The 23118-nt window shown below is 43.1% G+C and overlaps 1 protein-coding gene across 1 annotated transcript in view; it reads left to right on the plus strand.

Moving 5' to 3' along the window:
* The window catches only part of cdh24a (cadherin 24, type 2a), a gene marked incomplete at its 3' end in the record, with an annotated part of 59553 nt that overhangs the window by 11398 nt on the left and 25037 nt on the right, over positions 1-23118 (plus strand). The window contains exons 2-5 of the mRNA XM_084066157.1: positions 1526-1820; positions 3302-3421; positions 5853-6020; positions 12958-13139. Coding sequence (XP_083922283.1) covers positions 1526-1820; positions 3302-3421; positions 5853-6020; positions 12958-13139 — 765 coding nt within the window. The remainder of the gene's footprint in view (positions 1-1525; positions 1821-3301; positions 3422-5852; positions 6021-12957; positions 13140-23118) is intronic.

The following is a 23118-nucleotide window of genomic DNA, read 5'->3' on the forward strand; positions in this document are numbered from 1 at the left end:
GGCCACTGCAAAGAATGTCTGTTACCAAGTTGCTTATTTCTCTGACCTAAAATGTTTTCAGATACATATTCAAGTGTGCTGATTAAGTTTACAATGAGTAATACACCGTCTGGACGTCGTCTTGAATGAGATTCAAAACGGAGTAGTTCTGTAATTAAAATCAGCTGTGTTTGTAGGAACGTGAAGCTATGGGAATCACACAGGTGATATTCATTTATATTCATGAAAGTGTATCTATGTCATCACACAGCACGTTTGCGTTCACAGGAAGTAGGCTAATTAGCTTTGTAGGGACTTTTGATATAAAAAACACACAAAAATGTTGTTTATTGGCATCTATTGTTACGTATGCCCATACTGTATGACAGGGTTCCCCAATTACTTTTCCCCAAGGGCCACAAAGCGTGCGTGCGCAAAAACATAGTTTTTTATTCGTTTTTTTTCTCTAATCGAGCTAATTTGACACTGTGTTATTTTAGGCCTGGGATTCTTAAATCCTGTGTTGAGGGTCACACGAGGAAAAAATGCACTCTGGAAACAAAAATAAGTTGAGAATCAACCATTTACTTAAAATATTTGGTTGTTACAGTCTGCTTAAAAAGTAATACAGATTGACAGCAGCCAGTTGTACATACTGAAAATCTAAATAAGTCCAGAATCAACAATTTACTTACAGACGCGTTTGTTAGTCTGCTTGAACAGTATTACAGATATTTACTGACTAGTTTTATGTAAAGCACAACGAATTGCCTTGTTGTTGAAACGTGCTTTGCAACAGTGGTTCTCAAACTTTTTCATGTCAAGGACCCCCAAATTGACACTTATTAGCCCCCGGACCTAGCCTGGCTCCAGCCCGTGAATCGCTAGCCACGCCCATTAAAAAAATATGTTCAGACGATTCTGGTCTGGTGACGCTCTCATAGGAGGTCTCAGCCTCGGTTGAAAATCTGTACGACGAATCGGGATCGGGATAATCCAGTATGAACCAATCGCCAAAGAGTCTTTGAAAAAAAAAACTTTGGCCACGCCCCCATCTCAGCAACCGGCTGCATTGAGAGGGCTTTCAGACTGAATAATGGAGTGAAACGAATAATGAAAATTCAGGCTGAGTGTCAGGCTACCCCGGACCCCGATTTGAAAAGATAAGCCAGGGACCCCGATAAGATTTTTTACGGCTCAGTGATTCTCAACCGTTTTAATTTCAAGGACCCCCAGTTTGACATGCATTAGGGCTACGGACCCCCATTTAATGGCATTTCTATCTCTGGGACCCCAATTCATATTGTAAAATCAATGTTAATTTAACTCTGAGAGTGTACAAATGGAACCAAATGGACCCGTTAGGGTCCATTTGGTTCCATTTGTACACTCTCAGAGTTACAGACCCATAAGGGTCCATTTGGTTCCTATCCATCATTTAGCTGGGGACCCCCTGGAACCCCCTCAAGTACCCCTGGGGGTCCCCGGACCCCACTTTGAGAACCAATGCTTTACAAAATAAACCTTGCCTTGCCTTGCGTTGCAGCTTCACACCGACATGGACCTGGGGGACGGCCACACCAAGTACACCCTGGAGGGCGAGGGCGTGGGCTCCGTGTTCGTCATCGACGGCAAGACGGGCAACATCCACGTCACCAAGTCCCTGGACCGCGAGGAGAAGGACCAGTACCGCCTGGTCGCCACGGCCACGGACCGGCAGACGGGCCACGCCCTGGAGCCCTCCTCTCAGTTCATCATCCGGGTGCAGGACATCAACGACAACCCGCCCGTCTTCCCCGACGAGCCCTACGTCGCCACCGTGCCCGAGATGGCCAACATAGGTACTGCATGGCGTTATATCAGGGCTGTTAGTGGGGATTGTTTAACTGTGGGGTTGACGATTCATTGTCACACAAATGCGACACATTATGAATAAAAAAATAATGTTTTGGCCTTTTAGGCTTCGTAAACAAACATTTCACAGGTCAGATATGACAAATAACTTACATAATATATACAAAGAAATGACTGACAGATTTAATAATAAGGTTATACAAAAGAAAAGGAAAAATAGCTGATCTACAAGCTTGTAAACAAAGTGAAGCGTTTTAAGCTTGTAGATCTGCTATTTTCGCAATTATGAACGACGATTATGCAAAATAATTGCAATTATCTCAAATAATAGCGACTAGACGATCATGTAATAATTGTGACAGGCCTGGGCATATTAGTTATAACCCACAATCCCTTAACTTGCGTAGTGGGGATACTTTATAGTGTTGTCACAGCACAACATAATTATCCAGCAGAGCTCTGTAAATTGAGTTCCTTCATGAATCCATCAGCCAAACGTTCATATATTTGGTCTGCTTCAGAATACTCTGATACTATGCCTCTTTTAAAAGTAGCCCACATCACTACTGAAGACATGCTTTTTTTCCATTAGCTTTTAATCACATTTGAGTTTATGTCTTTCTATCTGATTGATGCATGTGGAGTCATGTGACTTTGTTGTTGCTTTGTACAGCAGCACTTTGGTCGATTGCGATTGTTGTAAATGTGCTCTATATAAATAAAGATTGATTTGATTTGATACAGTGCTTCAGGTCACACAATGGATCACTGATATGCATCTATAGCCGGGGTCATTCGTGTTAATTTGTGCCGCTGACACTCACAGACAGACGGTGTGAATGGTTGTTTTTTGATCGATACGCGAGGTAAGATGAACGCACTCTCGTGGGTACGCACGAGAGCAACTAGCACCCCCCCCCCCCCAACCCCCCCTCGGCTCGGCTACATCCTCGGGTGTTTCTTAATGGCGTGTACAAACACATCGGTTCTCAATGTGTGGTCCGTGGACCCCCAGGGGTCCTTGTGGGGGTTCCGGGTGGACCCCGTGCAGCTAAATGATTGATAGTTCGGAACCAAATGGACCCCTTACCGGTCTGTAACGCTTGAGAGCATACGAATGGAACCAAATGGACCCATATGGGTCATTATATAGGTTCCATTTGTATCCTCTTTGAGTTAACCCATTAAGACCTGGAACGCATCGGTGTCATTTTTTTTTATTTGAGCTAAAAGTCATTGTTTTACACTTTGGCTATTTTTGAAAAATTGTGAAAATGTCTCTTGAATATATATTATTTTAAAGCGAACATCTTTAACTGAAATCTTTGCTTCTGGGGGTCCCTGGAACAAAATATTTTAAGATGGGGGGTCGGTGGCCAAGAATACTGTACTGGATTCAGGTCTTAATGGGTTCAATGAACACCCACCTCACCCGCTCTGCCCCCCCCCTCTCTTATCTCTCCTACAGGCACATCGGTCATCCAGGTGACAGCCAGTGACGCAGACGACCCCACATATGGCAACAGTGCCAGGCTGGTGTACGCCATCACCCAGGGGCAGGACTACTTCTCTGTGGACGCACAGACAGGTCAGTGTGCCAGACTGGTGTATGTGCCACACAGACAGGGACAGGACAGGACTACTTCTCTGTGGACGCACATACAGGTCTACTGCAGGGCTCTAAACCAGGGGTCTTCAACGTTTTCAGGCCAAGGACCCCCTAGCTGAGAGAGAGAGATGAAGCAGGGACCCCCTCTACACATTGTATACAATTGTGTTTTAGATTAAACTTTTTTTGTTTACTTAGTCTCCTCTTTTTTCCCTCTGCACCTATATACCTCTTTGCCAAAAATAGCCGATCTACAAGCTCACAACGCCTCGCAGCGCGAGGCGTTGTGAGCTTGTAGATCTGCTATTTTTGGCTATGTTCTCCTCCGAAAAAGGGATGCTAGGGTTCAAGTGGTTAAGGTAAAAACAATAATCATATCACCCAAAGATTTGGCGGACCCCCTGTAGTAACTCTGAGGACCCCCTAGGGGTCACGGACCCCCTGTTGAAGATCCCTGCTCTAAGCGTCACACACGCACGCACGCACGCACGCACGCACGCACGCACGCACGCACGCACGCACGCACGCACGCACACACACACACACACACACACACACACACACACACACACACACACACACACACACACACACACACACACACACAGTTGTAGTGGTGAGTTTTTTAACTGGTGGGACGCTAATTTAACGACGTGCACGTCACACGCACGTCACGCGCATGCATTTGACTTTAATAATGTGTGACAGATTTTACTTGGGTTTACGACTGCATAAATATAGTAGGAAACATGTTTGTATAGGAAATGACTTTTTTTTGTTTGTTTTGGGCGCGGGGGTTTGTAAATATTTATCTATTGACACTGTACAAAGTACATCCATCCGTTTTCATGTTTACACACCAAAGCAAGAAAAAGTTTTTTTTTAAAAGACAATAGAAAAACGAAAGTAAAAGGACAAAAAAAACAACCCTCTCCTCCAAGACCTCCCCCCACCCTAGAATGTGGTGTATTATAACCTGGGGAATATTATAACCTCAACCAAGCAGAGTATCGCGAAAAGAGACCCAAATTTTGTTCTGGTCGTCTCCTTACATTATACAGGATCTTCTCAGGAGTATACAATGAGACGAATGCTTTTGTGATGAGAGAATTTTCAGACTTCACATTTTCAAGGATAATTTTTCAGGCAAGTGAAATAAAACACCTCTTATGAAAGTAAACTGACATCACCGTCTGCAATCACCCTTGCAGACGTCACCTCTGTAATTAATTTAGTTCCATGAATCCGTTTGGACTGCTTCAGAACATCTGACAGTGTGTCTACACCTGCAGTATTTAACACGTCACACAATGGACCATTGATGTGCATCCTGCCCGGGCTCATTCCTCTGTTAATCCATTAAGTCCGGGAACGCATCTGTGTGTCATTTTTAGATTTCTTTGGCTATTCAAAAATAGCAGATCTACAAGCTCATAGCGCGGCACCGAGTGCCGCGCTATGAGCTTGTAGGTCTGCTATTTTTGAAAAATCGTGAATATTTGTGCAAATCATTGAATAGATATATATTTGTAAAGCGATTTTTTTTAACTCAAATCTTTGCTTGGAACAAAATATTTTGAGATGGGGGTCCGTGGCCAAATACATATTATTTTGGGGGTCCTTGACATGAAAGAAGTTTGAGAACGACTGATATTATAGCAACTTAAGTTTTTTTCCAAAAACTGTTCGGATTTAGAAGACATTTGTAGAATCCCCCAGAGGCAAAGATTTGAGTGAAAAAAAATCGTTTTAAAAATCTATGTATATTCAATGATTTGCACTAATTTTCATGATTTAAAAAAAAAATAGCCAAATAAATCTAAAATGACACAGATGCGTTTCCGGATTGAATGGGTTAATTCACGCTGTTGACACCCGGCAGCTCTTGTATAAGCTTTGGTAAGAGGTGTGAATGGTTGTTTTTGATCGATACGCGAGGTAGACGCACAGCCGTGCACGTGCGTACACCCGTGCTCCTGCTCAAAAGACTGGCGACTGATACCACGTACAATCAGCACTGCACCACTTCACACACATACACACTCGCTCATCCCTTTCAAAAAGCTATTTTTTTCCCCTGATATAACGCTCCCCAGCTGGGCGTTAATCACTACAGCATACTGGTCGTTGTACGCATCCCGCTGTGTCCACTTTAGATACCATATGTTATATCTGTGCTAGAGGGGCCGTATAAGGCGCACGCAGGAGCCATAAATACCTTTTATGCATCCCTAGCAAAAAGAGAGAAGTGAAGAGAAGTGGCTTGGGATTATGGCGTGACAGTAATCACAGAGCTGTGATGGCAGCGTGGACGAGACAGGATGGTGTCACCGCGGTCTGTGCCGTCGAGTGTTTTTTTTTTGTGTGTGATTTACTCTCCTTTCATGGTCCCTGTTTGTCTCACCGCCAGGTGTCCTGCGGACGGCTGTGCCTGACATGGACAGAGAGACCCAGGACGAGTATCTGGTGGTCCTCCAGGCCAAGGACATGGGGGGCCATCTGGGCGGGCTGTCGGGGACCACCACGGTCACCGTGAGGCTGACAGATGTCAACGACAACCCCCCTCGCTTCCGGCGCAGTAAGCACCACTATCAGGCCACCACTTATCACCACTTATACTGGATGTGTTAAGTGTGTGCGCGCGTGTGTGTGTGTGTGTGTGTGTGTGTGTGTATGTGTGTGTGTGTGTGTGTGTGTGCGTGCGCGTGAGCGTGTCTGTGTGTGTGAGAACCAAACATGATCAAGGATTGTGGGAAATCCAGCAAAGCGAGGAGAGGTTTTATCTTTCAACACTCTGCCTCTTCAGAGCCGGGGCGTAAGGTTTAGGGTTAGAATTAGAATTAATCTCAGGGGTTATGTTTATGGTCAGAATTAAGCACTTAAATGCTTATATGCTTAGTGAAAGAGCAAAAATAGACGTTCTACAAGCTCACAACGCGTCTACCTAACCTTTTGCCAAATATTCACCAATTGTTTTTGCTGAATGTTAATCTATTATGAATATGATATACCCAGAATAGTGATGCTGGGGTTCATTGATTGATTGATGTACTTTATTTAGTAAGACATGAGAACAACAGTACATGGAAGTACAAATTCACAATACGAGGTCTACTAAACTGGAAGACTCATAAAAGCACTGAGCTTGTTTCAAATGAGTTCCCCATGCACACAAATCATGGTGACATATAAGAGACAGACAGTTATACACAACTACTATAGAATGTCATACAATCAGTTTACAGGTTACTGGTATAAAGAGTGAGAAATATGTACAAAAGAAGAAGGAGAGGGGGGGGGGGGGTAGGTAAGGTTAGGACTTAGACAGGGGGCATTTTCCAATTGCAGCCTCCTGAAGGTGTATCTTTAGGGCAGTTTTGAAGTAGAGTAGGGTTTTACACTCCTTTACTCCTTTTGGTAGGGCGTTCCACATTTTTGAGGAATAGCATGAGAACGAGTTACTTCCCTTTGTTGAGCCAAAAAAGGGTTGGACAAGGTTTGTGGAGCTGCCTCTGGTATTGTGATCATGGACATCATTAACATGTGGTTAAGGGTATAGCGGTTAAGTTTTAGCTTTAGAATTAAGTTACGTTTACGGTTAGACTCAGACTTAACTTTAGGGGTTAGCTTTATGGTTAAAATGAAAGAGTTTTTGGGGTTAGGTTAAAATTACGCTTAAGTTTTGGGTTAGAGAATTAAGATATGGTTAAGGTTAGGATAAAGGTTAAGGTTAGACAGGTGAGGGTTAAGCACTACAATTATATGAATACTTTAGTTACTAACTTTGTAGATGTTGATTATTATTACAAAACAAACTTACCACTTCAGCCCTATATATTTCGGCCATTTGAAAATAGCCGATCTACAAGCTCACAATGCGTCGCGATGCGACGCATTGTGAGCTTGTAGATCGGCTATTTTCAAAAGATTCTTTAATACATTTTGAACTTGTGAAATGTGACATTATGCGCAATAAGTTCTTTTACTTTTGGTTCTTTAAGTATATTTTGATGCCAGTACTTTTGTAGTTTTACTCAAGCACATTCTGAATATGGGACTTCAACTTGCAGAGTATTTCTACATTGCAGTATTGATACTTTTACTTAAGTAAAAAACGTGTTTACTTTTTCCACCACTGGTAATTCACTGTAAATCAGAGGAAAGTCCTCACAATTACAGGCAGATAAGAAACACATTATGCCCATTATGAGAGATGTGCATGATGCCATCTCTGTAGTTAGTTCCTCATTTTCCTGTGCCTGTGTGAAGCTTCTCTTCTTATCAGCGATGGTAATATCATGACAACCACACAATGTCAGGGTGTATTAGCATGACTATGTCCTCAATAAACACGTCCTTTCCACCTGCCTGCTCCCAGCAGAGTTTCAAAAAACGCAGGAGGGGGAGAGAGAGAGAGAGTCCAAGATAATGCCTGGCCGTCCTCTCTCTATTCTCCCCTGGTCTTCCACATTCCTCTTTTCTCTTTTTAATGAATATTTCATCTTAAAGTTCAGTGCTTTCCGCTTCAATAGACAGTAAAATCACTGCAGAATGTGATGCGTTAACGCATTCAAACCGGGAACGCATCGGTGTAACCACTTAAACCATTATTTTATACTTTGACTATTCAAAAATAGCAGATATACAAGCTCGTAGCGCGGCACCGAGTGCCGCGCTACGAGCTTGTAGATCTGCTATTTTTGAAAAATCGTGAAAATGTGTGCAAATCGTTGAATATATATATTTTTTAAAGCGGACATTTGTAACTCATATCTTTGCTTCTGGGGGGGTCCCTGGAACAACATATTTTGAGATGGGGGTCCTTGACATGGAAAAGATTGAGAACCACCGATTACAGAAACATAGGTTTTTCATAAAACTGTTAGGATTTAGAAGACATTTGTAGAATCGGCTTCAGGTCTTAATGGGTTAACGCTGGGGAGAGAGACACACACACAATGCCTTTTCTCTGTGGGGTCTATTCTCCCTCTCCGTCTGCGCTCCTCTTCTGTTCTTTTAGCTCCCCGGCTTTGTGACACTCTCTTGTGTTACTGCCATTCATCTTAATGTTTAAAGACCACTCAGCCACCAACTCCCCCCCCCCCCCCCCTCCCCCCACACACCCTGCACCCCTCCCCCGCCCCTTTTGTGTTTGATATACAGCGCCGTGGCGTCGTCGCAGCTTTACTGGGACAATTTAATATTTCCAAATGCGGCGGAGTTTCATTATTTATTTTCCAATATATTATACTGCATCTCTCCTCTCATTGCTGCCTAGCTGCTTCACTCCGGGTCATTAATTTTGTCTGTTTGACAACAACGCCACAAGTGGGTGTTTCGACAAACAGCGGCATTAGGCATTCACTTTGAACGTACGTACTGTATGTGCCAGTGGAAAGAAGAAGAAGGTGTGTTTTTAAAACGATCGCAGTGTTTTCTTGGAGGCGTTTGAATTATTAGCATGCATCATCATTAGTAGTCACCGAGGTGTGTGCGTGTGTGTGTGCGTGTGTGTGTGCGTGTGTGCGTGTGTGTGTGTGTGTGTGTGTGTGTGTGTGTGTGTGTGTGTGTGTGTGTGTGTGTGTGTGTGTGTGTGTGTGTGTGTGTGTGTGTGTGTGTGTGTGCGTGCGTGCGTGCGTGCGTGCGTGCGCCGGCCCTGTAGCCTTAATCCATTCAATCCGGGAATGCATCTACAAATGTCTTCTAAATCCTAACAGTTTTCTGAAAAAACATATGTTGCTATATGAGTGGTTCTCAAACTATTTCTTGTCAAAGACCCCCAAAATTATACAGTATGTATTTGGCCACGGACCCCCATATTAAAGAATGTTGTTCCAGGGACCCGTCAGAAACAAAGATTTAGCGGTACGGGCACCTAGGCTCCAATGTAGCCTGACAGCGCATCGCGGGTTCGAGTCCCGTTCCTGATGATCTCTCTCTGTTTCCTGTCTGTCTCCACTGAAAACTATTTAAAAAAAGGCCCAAAAGCCCCAAAAATATCTAATATATATGTACGTTCCCTTTAAAAACATATTCAAAGATTTGCACAAATGTTCAAGATTTTTCAAAACATAGCAGATCTACAAGCTCATAGCGCGGCACTCGGTGCCGCGCTATGAGCTTGTAGATCTGCTATGTTTTGAATAGCAGATATAGTATAAAATATAGTATAAATTAATTATAGCTAAAAATCTAAAATGACACAGATGCCTTCCCGGATTTAATGGGTTAAATGAAAGCGCCGGGGCTGCCTATAGCATCGATTTCTGTCTTCGGCTGGTTACGGCGCGGCGTACAGCATCACAACAGAGAGGCTTCATTCATCAGCCCGACGACCGACGCCGAGCTAATGACACAAACCTGACGCAGATGACTGCCTCCCTCGTTGGAGGCCTTCGAACGGCCAGGGCCGTGTAGAGCCATCCATACGTAAACAACAGCTGGCTGGACAGCTGTTTTCACTGGTGTTTTTGAAGCTTTTTTTTTTTCTTCTAAATGTTTTATCCCAGGATTTTGTAACCCATTTTTTCACCCAGTGCCAATTGCCTAAGCTTGTAAATCCTGGCCGCTACACTCCCTCTGCCAGCCTGGGGAGAGCCCCGAACTGGGCTCATGCTTCCTTCAATGCATGAGGAGCTAGCAAGCCGCTTCTTGTCACTTGACAGGAGGGAGTTTCCCCGATTGGACGTAGCGCGTGGAAGGAACACGTTATTCCAACCAGTTCCTTTCCCCTCCATCGGGCGCCCCGGCTGACCAGGGGGAGGCAGTATACTGTAGAGACCAGGATTACTGCATGTTTTTTGTGAAGGTACCTACCCTAGGGGACACGGGGAGAACATGCAAACTCCACACAGAAAGGCCTTTTCACCAACCCCACCTAGGGTATGGGCACTGATGACGTGCGGAGGAGAGAACACGCCCCCCAGCACCCACAGCGTCCCCGGCGGGAATCGAACCCAGGACTATCTAGCCGTGAGGCGACAGCGCTACCGACTACGCCACTGTGCCCCACTATAGTCAAGGAAATGACTCGTTTTTTCCTTGCAAATACTGTAATACTGCAATTTAGTTCATGAATCCCATCAGCCACTGTTATCCAAACGTTCTCTGTGGACTGCTTCAGAACATCTGACAGTATGTCTACACCTACAGTAGCCTACTGATATGCATCCAGCCAGGGTCATTCCTCTGTTAATTCATGCTGTTGACACTCGCTATAGCTTTTGTAAGCTTTGGTAAGAGGTGTGAATGGTTGTTTTTGATCGATACGCGAGGTAGACGCACTCTTGCTCCTGCTCAAAAGATTGGCGGGATGCCATGGTACCGCGCGTGGCAATGAGCATTGCACCACTGGTCACAACGCACAGCAGATGTGACGGTGTGAGCTTGTAGGTCGCCTATTTTTGCTTTGCGTGACATCATCCTTACCTCAAAGTATATCATTCGGGCTTTATTTTCAGTCTAAAAGGTCAGAGAAAGCACACCAGACTGTTATATATTTTTAAATCGGTTCATTAGCCGAGATCATTAACGGGAGTCTTAATATTTCACTATTAATGTTTTTCTAAGATAACGTTCTGGCCTCTTGTGTATACAAAAAATATGCAAATGAAATGCTAAAATCGCTTGCCCTCTACTGAAGTATTGCACAGTTTTATGGTTACACTGTAGCACCAGTTAATTAAATCTGGTGTGATTACTGTTTAGATGTTTAGTCAGTGAAGTCAGTTTATCAAAGGCAAATATAGCCCTCTAAACGTTGTCTTGTGTTGTTTAGGATGTCTTCCATGTTATGTTTGCCAGCTGTGTGTTGGATATCGTTGCTGTCGGGCAGAAACCTTGTATCTTCCATGTTTCAACTTGTTATGCTTTTTCATAAATGAATGCTCCACTTCATCATACAAGAGTGACACACAACAGTATTGAAAATACATCTACAAGCTCACACATGCCGCACCGCGACACGTTGTGAGCTTGTAGATACGGCTATTTTCACTATTTTAAAATGTTAATATAAAATATTAATAAAAAAGGAGCGGCTTTGGACATACAAGGTTTCCCCCCGACAGCAACAATATAATTAAAGTTTCAAAGCCCACATGTGGGGAATGTGGGGATTTATAGACAACATCCTGTGCGTGTACCGGAGTTATTTAATTCTACAGATCCCATCCTCTGGGGTCACTACACTATCTGCTACAGATCCCATCCTCTGGGGGCACTACAGTAGATCCCATCCTCTGGGGGCACTACACTATCTGCTACAGATCCCATCCTCTGGGGGCACTACAGTATCTCACTGCTGCGTTAGTTGCAATGTGTTGCATGTTGTTAAATCTGGATCAAGAGCCTTTGCATGTATCTCCTCTCTCTCTCGTGTCTCTCTTTCACACTGTATTGACTGCCTTAATTAGCACATTAAGCCTTATACACTTTGCCCTATATACCCTATATCAGGTTATTCTCAAAGTGGGTGCTGTGGCACCCTAGGGTGCCGTGATGCCAGACCAGAAATACTTTGATAACATTTGGAATTTACCAAGATAAATTATAAAATGATTCTATATGAGTGCAAACATCAAGTACAAAGTCAAGCCAAACATCAAGTCTCTTAACAATTCAAGATATACAAGCCGAAATTGGCATTGAATAATTTAAGAGATTGAGTACACAAAATGAAAGAGAGAGTGAACGTGTGCTTCGCTGCGATTCCAGGAACAGAGGTGGTTGCACTTGCAGCAGTTTCTGACAGTTCTTTCATTTGCATTTAGAAACTGCACACCTACAGTAGTTTACATTTATCAACAATACCACGCGATGCTTCCCCCAGTCTTCATGTGTGCAGGAGAGTTTTTGAACCTTGTGACACAACATATCACTAGAAAAGCACACAAGGGAGTTGTATATTTTATTATTGATATTATTTTAATTTGAAAAAGATATTTTTCACATCCACCTTGATGAGGGGGCAGGACGGTCCGGTTGAGGGGGTGACGCGACGCTTTTTACAGGTTTGGCTCTAAATGCTTTTAGATCTAGAAGACTGACCCCAAAAAATCCTTTAGCTGCCACTGTAAGTATCCACAGAGGGAGCAGACAGAACCTACCACCTAATGCAACGCGTTGTGAGCTTGTAGATCTGCTATTTTCAGCACGCAGCAAGGGGTAAAATCAGCCATTACGACGCCATCAAGGCACCGCCAACATACATTTTAGTCGACTAAATCAACTGTAGATTTAGTCGACTAAAATCTTATGATATTTAGTTGACTAAATCAACTGTAGATTTAGTCGACTAAAATCTTATGATATTTAGTCGACTAAATCAACTGTAGATTTAGTCGACTAAAATCTTATGATATTTAGTTGACTAAAACTAGACTAAAAGTAAAACATTTCAAATGACTAAAATATGACTAAAACTACATTTTATTCAAAAGACTTTGACTAAAACTAAATCACAATGTGCTGTCAAAATCAACACTGCGTGGTTGTGGTGTCTCCCCCCTTTGCAGGCGTGTGGTCGTTCTCCATCTCGGAGCTGGCGGCTCCGGGCGTGGAGGTGGGCCGCCTGACGGCCTCGGACGGAGACCTGGAGGAGAACGCTCTGCTGGACTTCAGCGTGCTGGACAGCGGGGAGGCGGACACCTTCAACATCACCGGGAAGGACCGCGAGGCAGTCATCGTGCTGAACAAGGTGAGTGATGAGCCACGCTGCACTGGGAACTGCCTGGGGGAGGGGCAATAACACGCTAATGTGTGCGTGCACTAGTGGGAACTGCCTGGGGGGGCAATACCATGCTAGTGTGTGTGCGTGTGTGTGTGCGTGAGAACCCTCCTGAGTATCTGGGGGGCGTGCCGTCCCCCAGCCTAGATCGGGAGCGAATCTCCGGCATCAATATCGTCTAGTCAGTGTGAGGGTTCAAAGATCCAATCTGAACCCTCCCGAGTTGCTCACAGGACGGTCAGGGCCGCTCGAGCATTTTAAAACATTTGATTTGATATTTATCTGGAATGAAATCTGCTACTGTGTGGACGGCGGGGGACCGAGAGAAAGACGCCGCTGTGCCGACACACACACACACACACACACACACACACACACACACACACACACACACACACACACACACACACACACACACACACACACACACACACACACACACACACACACACACACACACACACACACACACACACACACATTCCGTCAGGTTGTTTATGTAGGATGGACAGGTGCAGCTGTGGTGGATCAAATTGACTGAATAATGGGTGAAAATATATTATATCATCACCACGATGACATATATTATATATATATATATATATTTATACATATTTTCACTAGGGGTGTGCTGATATATCGTCCCGCGATATATCACGATAAGTTTTCGTGACGATATGTATCGTTTTTTTGCAATAATAATAATGCAAAAACAGAAGTATTTGTTTTCATTTGCTTTTTTTCCCCCCCATATATTTCATAATAAAAAAGTGCCATATATCGTATCGTATCGATATCGCGAGGCCAAAATCGTGTATCGTATCGTGAAATAATCAGCACACCCCTAATTTTCACCCATCATTCCTTCATTTATGTAGGCTATTTATTTTATGTTTACCACACCAAAAATCTATGTGTTTTCCGCATAATTTGTCTGTCTGTCTGTCTGTCTGTCTGTCTGTCTGTCTGTCTGTCTGTCTGTCTGTATTGACTGACGGAGGAATAGATTAATAGGTAGGCTACTATAACACAACAAATAGATTAAACTGTCTGTCTATCTTCTGTGACACGTACAACTTTTGAGCTGCGATATGAATATTTTGCACACAGTATCATAAGATGATGGCTTGGCTCGCTATTATCTTCATTGTAGCTGCTGCTGCTGCTGCTGCTGCAATGTTATAAAATACTGATCATTAAATGCTCCACCTCTCATGTTGGTCGCACAACGTACACCCTTCACAGTTCTTGAATCCATTGATTTAGCAAAATGTTGCAAAGGAAGTCTCTCTGTGCCATGCCACTGCACAGCAAGTTCAAGCCTGCTTTATTTTTTGTTGCACGATAGTGTCGAGCGGATAACATAATGCGATATACAAGACCACCGCGGATGAGACGCGTTGTGAGCTTGTAGATCTCTGACGCAATGCACCGTGGTCAGGCAACAGGCCCTGTGTGTGTGTGTGTGTGTGTGTGTGTGTGTGTGTGTGTGTGTGTGTGTGTGTGTGTGTGTGTGTGTGTGTGTGTGTGTGTGTGTGTGTGTGTGTGTGTGTGTGTGTGTGTGTGTGTGTGTGTTTTTTGCGAGGCGCAGCTCAGGAGGGCTGCTGGCTGTCGAAAAAACACTGAATTGATTTGCGTGTATGCTCATACATAGCTTTAAATATGATTAAAATGGTTGAAAATTTACTATTGTAAAGTTGTGTAACTTTATTTAATATAAAAATAACTAGAAAAAGTGCTCCTCGGAGCACAACTCTCCGCTGTTGGGAATGTTGGGAATGTTCTATCTGTATAAGTGTCCTATCCGTCCTGTCTGTATAAGTGTCCTATCCCTCCTGTCTGTATAAGTGTCCTATCCGTCCTGTCTATGTAAGTGTCCTATCCGTCCTGTCTATGTAAGTGTCCTATCCGTCCTGTCTGTGTAAGTGTCCTATCCGTCCTGTCTGTGTAAGTGTCCTATCCAATTGTTACAGTATCCGCCATTTCTCAACCATTTCGTGATTGTTCCTGTCTTACCTCACTCTTACCAGACTTGTGTTGGGAATGTTGGGAATGTTCTAATTCTTATGTTCTAACCGTCCTATCCATCCTGTCTGTATAAGTGTCCGATCCGTCCTGTCTGTATAAGTGTCCTATCCGTCTGTATAAGTGTCCTATCCGTCTTGTCTGTATAAGTGTCCTATCCGTCCTGTCTATGTAAGTGTCCTATCCCTCCTGTCTGTGTAAGTGTCCTATCCCTCCTGTCTGTATAAGTGTCCTATCCGTCCTGTCTGTATACTGTAAGTGTCCTATCCGTCCTGTCTGTATACTGTAAGTGTCCTATCCGTCCTGTCTGTGTAAGTGTCATATCCCTCCTGTCTGTATAAGTGTCCTATCCGTCTGTATAAGTGTCCTATCCGTCTTGTCTGTATAAGTGTCCTATCCGTCCTGTCTATGTAAGTGTCCTATCCCTCCTGTCTGTGTAAGTGTCCTATCCCTCCTGTCTGTATAAGTGTCCTATCCGTCCTGTCTGTATACTGTAAGTGTCCTATCCGTCCTGTCTGTATACTGTAAGTGTCCTATCCGTCCTGTCTGTGTAAGTGTCATATCCCTCCTGTCTATGTAAGTGTCCTATCCGTCCTGTCTGTGTAAGTGTTCTATCCGTCCTGTCTGTATAAGTGTCCTATCCGTCCTGTCTGTATAAGTGTCCTATCCGTCCTGTCTGTATAAGTGTCCTATCCGTCCTGTCTGTGTACTATAAGTGTCCTATCCGTCTGTGTAAGTGTCATATCCCTCCTGTCTATATAAGTGTCCTATCTGTCCTATTTGCCAATTATGTATCAGCCATGCAGCCATTTCGTGATGGTTCCTGTCTTACCTCACTTTGGCAGTGGCAAAGACACTGCCAAAGTAGTCTGGGAGGGTTAGCGTCGGAGCTTGGACAGCAGGGGCGCGGCCACTGCGTTGTGATTCAAATCAACAGCCAATGAAGAAAAGGGGGCGGGATCCACATGCAGTGGGTGATGCATCTAAATAGGATCGACGGGAAGCAATTTCCCCTTGAGAAATTTCGGCCGCCATTGTTGTGTACTGCTGTTTGCCTCTCGTCGGACTTTTTAGACGAGTTGCACAGCTCTCAGACCGGTAAGAGGCGTGTCCGCTCAGATTCAGAGCGTGACGTACATCCCGCCCACAAATACCAGGGCTGTGGCCCAGAAGTTCCTCGCCAGAGCTGGCGAAAACTTCTGGGAACTCAGATTACTGCCAAAGTGACGCCATGTATTTATACAATATTTCACCGTATTGTCACGTGTCACGTGAGGCTTGACCAATCGGTGTGTCATATTTAGAAAGTGAAAACAAAACTCTCCTGCGGAGAGTAATAATAGCTACTAATAATTATAATAATATCACGGAGCAAGGCAGCCGGCCAAAGTAGCCGGTGATATTTTTTATTTACTAATTATTATTGCTGTGTTTGGGCTAGCCTGAGAATCTGGATAGAATCCTGTAGTGTGTGATGCTGTTAAGATTATCTGATAAAATAATCTTAGAAGATTAGCCTTTAGTGTGTGATGGTACCAGATTTCAAAATCGTGATTGAAAGAATCCTGCAGTGTAAGGCCAGCTTTAGTTGGGTGCACACACTGATAGTAGCCGATCTACGGCATCACTGAGCCAGGGTTTAATGTTAGGTTTAAAAATGGCCCAAAAAAAGCTATTAACCCATTAAGACCTGAGGCCGATTCCCCAAATGTCTTCGAAATCCTAACAGTTTTCTGAACTTATATTTGAAACACTTAATGTTGCTTTATCAGTGGTGCTCCAACTTTTTCATGTCAAGGACCCCCAGAAATATCTGTATTTTGCCGCAGACCCCCATCTCAAAATATGTTGTTCCAGGGACCCCCCAGAAGCAAAGATTTGAGTTAAAAATGTTTGCTTTAAAATAATATATATTCAAAGATTTGCACAGATTTTTCAAAAATAGCAGATCTACAAGCTCATAGCGGGCACTCGATGCTGCGCTATGAGCTTGTATATCTGCTATTTTTGAATAGCCAAAGTGTAAAATAATGCTTTTTAGACTTGAATTCATGGATATTGTTTTGTTTTTGTCGCATTCCTAAGCCAATAATTTGATGACCTGCGGCGGTTCCGGTAGGAGACACAAAGAGTCTCCTTTGTGTCTCCTACCGGAACCACTGCCTGCCTGGTCATCAAAGTATTGGCTTAGGAATGCGACAAAAACATAAAAATATGCATGAATTCAAGTCTCCATGGGGTGACTAATCGATAGGAAAAAAAACTATCCCTTTATGTATATATCATGGGGAGAAGTACAATATCACAGGGTGGTGGTTACGGGAGTTCTGCCAACGAGCACAGAGATCAGACCATAGTTATACTCTAGTCGCTTTACAAGGACAAGCTGTACCAAAACAACAATATAGCTATCAGGCCTAGTGGAGGATTTAAGTGATGGTTAAATATAAACCATAATAACAATGTAGTATAATTCTTCCTCTGTACTCAGTCCCACACACACACACACACACACAGTAATTTTGTCTTCTACGCTGTGATCACTCCTCTTTCATACCAATTTGTTCTGTACAAATAAAAGTATAAAACATACCTGAGCAGCTCCATCCTCCCTGTCCTGCATAAGAGCGCCGGTATAACCCATTCAATCCGGTAACGCATCTGTGTCACTATAGATTTCTTTGGCTATCAAAAAAATAGCAGATCTACAAGCTCTTAGCGCGTAGATCTGCTATTTTTTGAAAAAAAGAATCGTGAAAATGTGCAAATCTTTGAATATATATAAACATTTTTAACTCAAATCATTGCTTCTGGGGGTCCTTGGAACAAAATATTTTGAGATGGGGTGTGTGTGTGTTTGGGGGGGGGGGGGGGGGTCCGAAGACAAATACATATAATTTTGGGTGGTCCTTGACATGAAAAATGTTTGAGAACCACACAAGAACATATGTTTTTTTTCCCCAAAAAACTGTTGGAATTAGAAGACATTTGTAGAACCCCCCAGAAGCAAAGATGTGAGTTAAAAATGTTCGCTTTAACAAACATATTCAAAGATTTGCTCAAATGTTCACCCCCCCCCCGTTAAAACCGGGAACGCATCTGTGTAACCATTTATACCATTATTTTATACTTTGTCTATTCAAAAATAGCAGATCTTCAAGTTTGTTTATCTGTTATTTTTGAATAGCCTAAACAAGTATAAAATAATGGTTATAGCAAACAAATCTAAAATGACACAGTGTTCCCGGATTGAATGGGATGTTCTGACAAAAAGTGGAGCAGTGGGATGTTAATGTAAAGAGGCCTAGCGGTGGTGGGACGTGTTCCAGCATGTTCCTACGCTGTCCCTCTGTGGGGGAAGAGGAAGTGCTCAAACATTTAGTACTGAAAGAATTAGGAACGCAATGTACAAATATACTCTGTTACAAGTGAAAGGCTCTGCATGTCTTCAACGTTTTGCTTGAGTAAATGTACAAAAATATACGTATAGTACCACTGTAAATGTTCTTATAATGAATGACCCATTTCACTAAAGTAAACACGTGAAAAAAAGCAATTAATAATACAAAATGTTGTAAGAAATCGCGACGCGCTCTGAGCTTGCATAATTATCGTCTATATTTTTTTTGTAAAACTACAAAGTGTAGTGTAACTAAAGTTTTCAAATAATTGTTGTGGTGAAAAAAAAACGTTGCCTCTGCGATGTTGTGGAGTACAAGTATATTATCGTCTTTATCGGGCGGAAACCTAATATGGCATATTTTTCAGAATTCAAATGAAAAAAATAGCAAAAGTAGCAGATCTACAAGCTCAAAACGTGCCGTTTCGCGCCACGTTTCAAGCTTGTAGATCTGCTTCTTTTGATACTTTTGAATGACGCTGTAGTATGATCAAGTAGGGCGTTAATTTATGAAAAAAACACAAAATGTTCAAACGTGGAGATTTCTGCCCCGAAGTACCTCAAAATGGTACTCGGGTATAAGAACTTGAGCAAAATGTACTTAGTTACTTTCCACCACAGAGCCGAGGCCGGGCCGTGATCCAGGATGTTTCCTACAGTCATTGTCTCTTGTCTCTCTGTCATTCATGTGATTAGCTGGAACAGCCCGGCACACAGATTATTCAGTGAAGTCATTTTAACCCATTAAGACCGGGAACGCATCTGTGTCATTTTAAGATTTCTTTAGCTATTTTTGAAAAAAACGTGAAATTTGGGGAAATCTTTGACTATATATATATTTTTAAAGCGAACATTCGTAACTGTCAAATGTCTCAACACGTCTTCATTTTTCTGAAAAACTGTTGTTGCTATATCAGTGGTGCTCAAACTCTTTCTTATCAAGGACCCCCCAAAACTATATGTTTTTGCCTGCCGATCCCCATCAACATATGTTGTTCCAGAGACCCCCAAAAGCAAAGATTTGAGTTAAAAATGTTGTTTAAAAATATATATTTAGTATTCAAAGATTTGCACAAATGTTCAAGATTTTTCAAAAATCGCACCCTGTGTGAAGGAAGCGGTGCCTTTGATGAGCGGCCTCCTGGTGGCGCTATAATAGGGCGGGGCGGGGCTTCAGCAATTAATGCTCGTCCCTATTGGTGGTGTAAGTCCACATACCAAATTTGGACTTGGTGGCATGCTGCAAACTGGAGTTATAGCTGTTTAAAGCCAGTGGCCTCCTGGTGGCGCTATAATAGGGCAGGGCGGGGCTTCAGCAGTCAATGCTCGTCCCTATTGGTGGTCTAAGTCCACATACCAAATTTGGACTTGCTGGCATGCTGCGAACTGGAGTTATAGCTGTTTAAAGCCCGTGCTCAAACGGACATCCGTGCTGAAACGGACAAACGGACATACGGACGGACATAGTCAAATATAGAGCGGCTGGCACCGCTAAAAATAGCAGACGAGCTTGTAGATCTGCTATTTTTGAAAAGCCAAAGAAATTTAAAAAAAATTACACAGGTGAGTTCCCGGTCTTAATGGATTAATCAGCTTCCATCAGAGCTGCTGATAGACGCTGGTAAACACAGCAGCTATCACACACCAGCACATTTTGCTGCTGTCTCTCAGTTTAAATCCGGCAGATCTGCAGTGATCTACTGACAGATCAACTCCTCTCACCTTGCCAGCCAGGGCTTAAAGTAAACCAGAAGCTTCCGTTTTTATCTGCAGTGAGCAGACATATACAGTATAGCGCCGCTGTGGGTTTGGAAACCTTAATGTACAGTACTGTATGTCCCTGTAAAAAGTCAAAGCCTAACCCCCCCTGAACTGTTTACTGTAAATATTTTCTTTTTCGATTAGTACTCGTTTATGTTTTTGCATAGTATTGTATATTTGTCTGTCATTGAATGTTTCGATTAATTGAGTACACAGGACCCCAATGGAAACAGTGCTTTTTTTGGGTTTAAATCCTCTTAAAGGGATACTTCACCCCAAAATGCTTTTTTTTCCTGTTGAATAGTCACCCCATGGAGATTTGAATTCATGGATATGTTTTTGTTTTTGTCGCATTCCTAAGCCAATAATTTGATGACGAGCAGTGGGTTCCGGTAGGAGACAGAAAGGAGACTCTTTCTGTCTCCTAACGGAACCCACTGTCACGAAAAGAAACAAAAAAAGATGAAATGTGGATTCTCAAGGTTTCCTCTGCCTGACAGTGACAATATCCTGAATCACATCCAAATTCGATATGTTCTGTTTTGTGTCCAGCTGCTCGCAATTTTCTTTCAGTTAAAGGTATTTCAACTTTGAAAAGGGAACAGATGGGACATGGTGATGCATGAGAGAGTGCGTTTGTTGTTCTCAACAAGGTCTGGCAGCAACGAAAATAAGACTTTACAGTCTCTGATCCAAAAACCTGCATGGTTCAATGAAGCTTTGTTCCACACACTGCTTCTGATTACGGACATGTAAACACTGGTAACACATTATAATGAAGTCATGTGCAGCTAATTGAAAGAATGGGGGGAATAAATGGAGGGTATTGCGAAAGAAAATCGGGGACGATTATAACTAGAAAAATTAGTGAGGTGCAGAGAGAGAGAGAGAGAGAGAGAGAGAGAGAGAGAGAGAGAGAGAGAGAGAGAGAGAGAGAGAGAGAGAGAGAGAGAGAGAGAGAGAGAGAGAGAGAGAGAGAGAGAGAGAGAGAGAGAGAGAGAGGGGGAGAGAGGGGGAGAGAGAGAGAGAGAGGGGGGGAGAGGGAGAGAGGGAGAGAGGGAGAGAGAGAGAGGGAGGGAGGGAGAGGGAGGGAGAGAGGAAGAGAGAGAGCCTATTTTACCCAAGCAATAAAGGGCTTTACAGACGGGGATTAGCCTCGCTTACCAGCCTTTTTTGTTTCATAATAGGCTCTGTGAACAGCAGCCATACTGGAAAGAAATTGGGCCTCTTCATTACTTCCTTCATATGTGTTATATTACCATTATGATACGAATGAAGGCTCTGTTCTATTTAGTGTAGCACCGTGCGTTCTCAAACTTTTACGTTTTTAAGGACCCCCCCATAACTCTGAGAGTGTACAAATGGAACCAAATAAGTAATAACTTAAATTTAAAAAAGCCTAAGGTTATACCTTTCTATAAACGTGTGGGTTTTGAGAAGAGATTTACAGCATGATTAATGATTTTGGCAGGTCATTCCAACACCGTACATCTCTGATGTCAACCGCTTGGTGACCTTTGGTCTTTAATCTAGACTGGAACAGTCGGGCTGAGAGCTCCTGGCTCCTGCAATGTCAACAGTAGAAACAAAAACGAGCTGCACGTACCTCAGTCCATTCAACAGTTTGCCGGGTGCGCGGCTCAAGAAGACAATAAAGAAAACAAAGAATAGCCAGCACTCCAAAGTCCTCCTGGCACTTTTTCAATGAAGAATAAAACACGGGCATACAGTTTTACAGGCTTTGACTTTTTACGGGGGCCAGTTTCGAATTGCAGCCACCTGTAAGTGCTCTTTTAGAGCGGTTTTGAAGGAGAGTAGGGATTTACACTCCTTTACGACTTGTTGGAAGGGCGTTGCACATTTTTGTGGCATATGTTAGAGCCAAATCTGAGTTGAACGTGATTAGTGAAGCTCCCTCTGGTGTTGTGATTGTGGACGTCATTGACGTTTGTGAAGTATTTTGACAGGTACGTTGTTGTCTTTGTGGTGTAGTGTATCTTGTAGACCAGGTCTTCTACCCTGAGCCATCCCACCCTAGCAAAATGAGCAGGGGTTAGATGAGTTGAAGATATAAGGCCAAGAAGTAGCCTTACCAGTTTGTTTTGGGATGTCTGGAGCCTTGTTTCTAAGGCCTTTTTTAAGGCACGGGCATTCACGGACACGTTTCGGCGTCCAGCCTTGCTCAGCGTGTATATATGGTTATACATTAAATTATTGATTATTATAAAGTACCAGAAGGACTTCAGAGTTCATGGCTATTCTTTGTTTTTCCTATAGCGTCAAGACATCAAAAATACATTGTAACTCAAGGCCAAGTCTTACAAAATAATCGATAACATTTCAAGATCAATTCTAAACCACGGGAGATAACGTTCCATTGCTTACTTCGAGTTAAAATCCACTTCACTCCTATATACTTCGTTGACAGGGGTCCCCCAGGGGTCTGTATTTTCCTACACCAAATCCAGAATAGGAATGCTAGGGCACATGTGGTTCCCTCTCACTATGTGCTATGATTCATATAAATAGACAGAGCGAGGGAGTGGGAAAAGTGTGAAGAATTGTGTGTGAATGTGAAGGGAGAGCCATACACCATAGATTACATCCATATCCGTGAATCATACATGAAGGGCTCTCAATAAATCATAACTTTTATGTCGGTTCTATTATATATAAAAGGTGGGTTGGCCATCATTAGCTGTATGAGGAGAGAACAGCACTGCACCTGTTTTTATCTGCAACGTCTTACTTAAGAAATTGCCT

This window comes from Gymnoscopelus microlampas, assembly GCF_963454915.1.
Source record: "Gymnoscopelus microlampas genome assembly, chromosome: 9".
Taxonomy (NCBI): domain Eukaryota; kingdom Metazoa; phylum Chordata; class Actinopteri; order Myctophiformes; family Myctophidae; genus Gymnoscopelus; species Gymnoscopelus microlampas.